Source organism: Pundamilia nyererei, unplaced genomic scaffold (assembly GCF_000239375.1).
Source record: "Pundamilia nyererei isolate P.nyererei 1_Seehausen unplaced genomic scaffold, PunNye1.0 scaffold00414, whole genome shotgun sequence".
Taxonomy (NCBI): Eukaryota; Metazoa; Chordata; class Actinopteri; order Cichliformes; family Cichlidae; genus Pundamilia; species Pundamilia nyererei.
The window spans coordinates 177733-182261 of NW_005187815.1; the positions used below are offsets into that span (position 1 = coordinate 177733).

General features: G+C 47.1%; 1 protein-coding gene across 1 annotated transcript; it reads left to right on the forward strand.

Annotated features, from left to right (window-relative positions):
• Window positions 1-1119: 1119 nt before the first annotated feature.
• Window positions 1120-4075, forward strand: LOC102198139 (deoxycytidine kinase-like). The gene is made up of 7 exons (XM_005753238.2): window positions 1120-1424; window positions 2649-2767; window positions 2841-2924; window positions 3013-3122; window positions 3397-3544; window positions 3667-3782; window positions 3862-4075. Exons 1-7 carry the CDS (start codon window positions 1316-1318, stop codon window positions 4073-4075), a joined length of 900 nt encoding a protein of 299 aa, XP_005753295.1. The 5' UTR covers window positions 1120-1315.
• The last annotated feature ends 454 nt before the right edge of the window (window positions 4076-4529 follow it).

The window sequence follows — 4529 nt, forward strand, 5'->3', positions numbered from 1 at the left end:
CTAGCGTAGAATACGTTTAGATCCTCACACAGAGAGGCCGTGGTCTGCGGTGTGCTGGTTTTCCCTCTAAAGTCTGCGATCGTGTTTAGTCCCTGCCACATACTCCACATACTAAATGTACCTGTATATTGTTTACATGTTTGAAATAAATTAACAAACAAACAATATGGACATTCTGTGTCCATTGTTTATTTCATTCTGAAACCTAATTTTTATTTACTTTATTCCAAACAGAAGTGTTTATTTATTATCCTGAAAGCTGGAGACAGTGCCAAATAGTTCACTGATATTTTGTTGAATTACAATGTGGACACTCTGCAATAATTTAACAGAAGTGCTTGTGTTTTACTTGAAGTTTTATTTTTGCAATGTTTTTCTATTTAAAGTTTTCAGGGATAAGCCTCTTGAATTTCTCTAAGTAGAAATATATGTAAAAAAAATATTTTAAATTTTCTTGTAGTTTATTGCACATTTTTGCAATTTATGTAATTACTATGGACTTAATGCAGACATATTATTAAAATTTGGGCTATAACGGTTGTATTGATGTATAGCAACTTGAAATGCTACTACACCATGTAAAAATATAAAGTAAGCTCTGGCAGACTTGGTTCTATGGTAGGTCTTAAAGGGTTAAATCATCAAACTGTAAATCATAGATTTTGAATTGTTATTGATCCTTTACTCCTGGTCCTCAAGTGTATATTTATTCTCTTACTCTTCTTATATTTATTGTTTGTTTACTTGCACTGCTGTAGCTGGAGCCTCGTCGTCTCGTGTCTCTACTACACTGTCTGTAGCGGAGATGACAATAAAGTTTACTTTGACTTCAGCAGCGAGCAGGCGCACCGAGGGCTCTCGCGCTCACTTTTCGCGTATAAACTTTCGAAAAAACATCGGTGCAAATAATAAGTCTGTATGATGATGTCTGGTGTTTTCGTGTTTGTTGGTTTGTTTTTATTTTGCGGGTTGGTGATTAGATGCTGCTTCAGCCACCAGTGAATCCCCCGCTCAAAAACCGCTACTGTTTCCACCCACTGTGTTTCTCTCCTCTGTGGATGAGATGAAAGGCTGCTGTGAACACAGGTAACAGAAGGTAGAGCCAGGCAGGTGGAGTGAGGCAGGTGTGATGTTGGACATGAAGGAAACTGAAGGAGGTCTGCACTCCTCCTCCTCTGCTCATGCGTGACTCCGCCCCCGGAAACGGAAGTCTGTATGCGCGCGGAGTTTAATTTGAGCAGCATCTCGCGCGCCGGTCAGTGGGTTTCAAAACAGCAGCGAGCAATAATCGATAATCAGCGATCGATCCGTGAACATGGCGACCCCCCCGAAGAGGCCGTGCCCCCCTCCCCGCAGCCCGCCGCTGAACGGCAGCTTTTCCCGTCAAAGGAAGGAGAAGAAGATCTCCATCGAAGGAAACATAGGTGAGCTCACCGGGGCGCGCGCCCCCCGGACCGGCTGGACGCTCACGGACCCCGACTGACCCGGACCGACCGGGGCAAACGGAGCCGGGGGACCGACCCGGACCGCCGGTTAACGAGCTCTCAGGCCCGGGTCTGTAAGTCCGTGAGCCTCCCGCCTTCACGGAAACAAGTGGCGCCAAAACCGCCCGCTTATCATCAATAATCAGCTGTTTGTGATCGATAACCAGCTGTTTATAGTCAAAATTTGCTGTCAACAGTCAGTAATCATCTGGACGTTTCCATCAACCGAGTGATTTCTTACGATAATCGATTGATCATCAGCTGTTTGAACTCAATTATAAGCTGTTTGTCTTTGAAAATCAGCTGTTTGTGATCAATAATCAGCAGTTTTTAATGGAGCTGTGCTGCTGGGGTTAGAAGGCGGAGGTTTAAATTTGGGTGATAAATAAGTGGAGCTTGCTCCTTTAGGTGTTTGAAGGTGAACGCTGGTCATGTGGAGTCTGTGGGCGGGGCTCAGGTGAGCCAGACTGATGGAGGTTTGCAAGTCGAGGTCAGACCTCCAAAGGTTGATTCTGTTCATCTGGACGCAGCGTTTTGTGGAGAAACGTTTCGTCACTCATCCAGGTGACTTCTTCAGTCTCAGGTCAGAGTTTTGATCTCCAGAGCGAGGACGTGACCTCATCACTGAGGTTGGGGTCAGGTGACAGTGTGAGGAGTGTGAGCAGAGACAATCAGAGGTTGAATCAGCTGCTCATGGTTGCCATGGTTTTACTTGATCCTGCGGTCACATGACTTCCTGCAAAAGTCAGCTGTTTCGGTCCTTTTCTTAAGCCCCACCCACACAGGAAGTCCTACGGCATCAGCATTAATGCTGATTTCCTGTATTAGTGTGTGGAGCATCAGTAGCTCCACACTGCACGCCGCCTTGGGTCCAGCTGGCAAAGAGGGAAAAGGCCAGCTCACTAAGAATAACAGGAAGTGGGTCATCGTTACCAGGTCTAATGTTACCATGGTAACTTGGCTCACTTTGTGGAACAGTAAACCTGAGATTGTGTCATGTCAGGGTTACCTGAACAGGTGTGATTCCTCCAATCAGGCAGGACCAGAGATCTGTCACATTTCTGTGTCTCACCCGTGTGTCTCACCCGTGTGTCTCACCCGTGTGTCTCACCCGTGTGTCTCACCCGTGTGTCTCACCCGTGTGTCTCACCCGTGTGCCTCCAGCTGCAGGAAAGTCGACGTTTGTGCGCCTCCTTCAGGCAGCATCAGAGGACTGGGAGGTCATCCCTGAACCCATTGGCAAGTGGTGCAACGTGCAGAATGACAGCGATGACGTTTACCTGGTGAGCCTGAATGCAGCACACATTCTCTAAAGTCTGTGTTTACCTGCTTGTTTACCTGCTTGTTTACCTGCAGGAGCTGAGCTCATCTCAAAAGAGTGGAGGAAACCTGCTGCAGATGCTGTACGATAAACCCAGCCGCTGGTCCTACACCTTCCAGGTAACACACCTGGCTCCATCCCCTACCATAGCAGCACTGTGTGTCAGACTATGTGTACCTGTCTCAAGTGAGTCTCACCTGTGTGCAGAGCTACGCGTGTCTGAGCAGAGTTCGAGCTCAGCTTCAGTCGCCATCAATCAAACTTCAGCAGGCAGAAAACCCCGTCCAGTTCTACGAGCGCTCCGTCTACTCCGACAGGTAACTTACCTGACAGGTCTCCAAAAGGTTGCTTCTGTTCATCTGCACGTAGCGTTTCATCATCATCAGGTGACGTCTTCAGTCTCAGCTGACTGCAGGTTTCAATCTTATAAACATAATGACTGAAACCAGCCCACTGAGGGAACAATGGGCTGGGAGGTCAGTTCCTTAATCTTAATTATGTAAATTCTCATGACCATTGATCACCTGACAGGTAACTCGCACGCATTTAACACAGACACAGGTGTGAGACATGTAACTCCTGTGTGTACAGGTACGTGTTTGCGTCAAACCTGTTTGAGAGCGGCGACCTGTCGGAGACGGAGTGGAGTGTGTATCAGGACTGGCACACCTGGTTACTGAACCAGTTTGAGTCCGACATCGCTCTCGACGCCATCATCTACCTCAGAGCCCCGCCACAGGTAAAGACGTACAGGAGAACCTGGAGAGTCCTGCCACCTCAGGGTAAACGCATCGCCCTCTGTGATGGGCTCTCCTTCCTTCGGTTGCCTTCAGGTGCCGTGTTTGTGTGTGTATTTTTCAGCGCTGCATGCAGCGGCTGCTTCATCGCGGCCGGCAAGAAGAGCAGGAAATTCCTCTGGAGTACCTTGAGCAGCTGCACTTCAAACATGAAGCCTGGCTCTACCACAGGAACCTCAGGTAACTATATGCCACTGAGCGTGCTCAGAGCCTCAGCGGTGCGTTCAGGAGCGCCTTTTTAACCTGTGTTTGCATTAAGGTTGGACTTTGATTATTTGAGCGAACTTCCTGTTCTCGTCCTGGACGTCAACGACGACTTCAAGAACGACCGCATTAAACAGGAAGCCATCATCGACAAGGTCAGTCTGAGCTTTTATTTTGAAGGTTTTCCTTCTGATGATGGTGGTTTTATTTGTTTTTCATACACGTCCCAAACCGCTCTGTTTCTTCTCTTGGTTACAAACAACCAGTGAACCACTTCTTGTTTGCTTTTATGTAGAAGTCATTGACTCCTCGTCTGTATAACGAGTGACTCTGTTTGTCAGGAGTACCGTCACTGTCAGAGTAAATTGTTAAATGTTGCCATTGTTGCACTTAAATGTGTAAACCGTGCCTTAAACTGCGTGGTTAGATATTCTTCTGTTCGTCCGACACATCTATGATGCTGCAGGAGGTAATCAGCTGTAGCTGTTTAACTACAGCAGGTTTCATGTGAGATTCTGGTTTCCTTATCTTGTGAAGGATGTCCACTCCCGGCCATTTAGGGGCTCGCCTATGCTTGCATATGGTGAACCATTAAAGTTAAGCCATATACGGGTGTGGGGAGATGGCCTTTGGATAACCAGGAAATGTGGTTAATAGTTGTGAGCATATATTGAAATCAGAAATCAGAAAGGGTTTATTGCCAGATGTTGAGCAGGTTTACAA

Coding starts and splice junctions, on each gene's coding strand:
- LOC102198139 (XM_005753238.2), top strand. CDS start 1,316: ATGGCGACCCCCCCGAAGAGGCCGTGCCCCCCTCCCCGCAGCCCGCCG. Junction 2,925..3,012: donor GCTGGTCCTACACCTTCCAG/GTAACACACCTG, acceptor ACCTGTGTGCAG/AGCTACGCGTGTCTGAGCAG. Junction 3,545..3,666: donor ACCTCAGAGCCCCGCCACAG/GTAAAGACGTAC, acceptor TGTATTTTTCAG/CGCTGCATGCAGCGGCTGCT.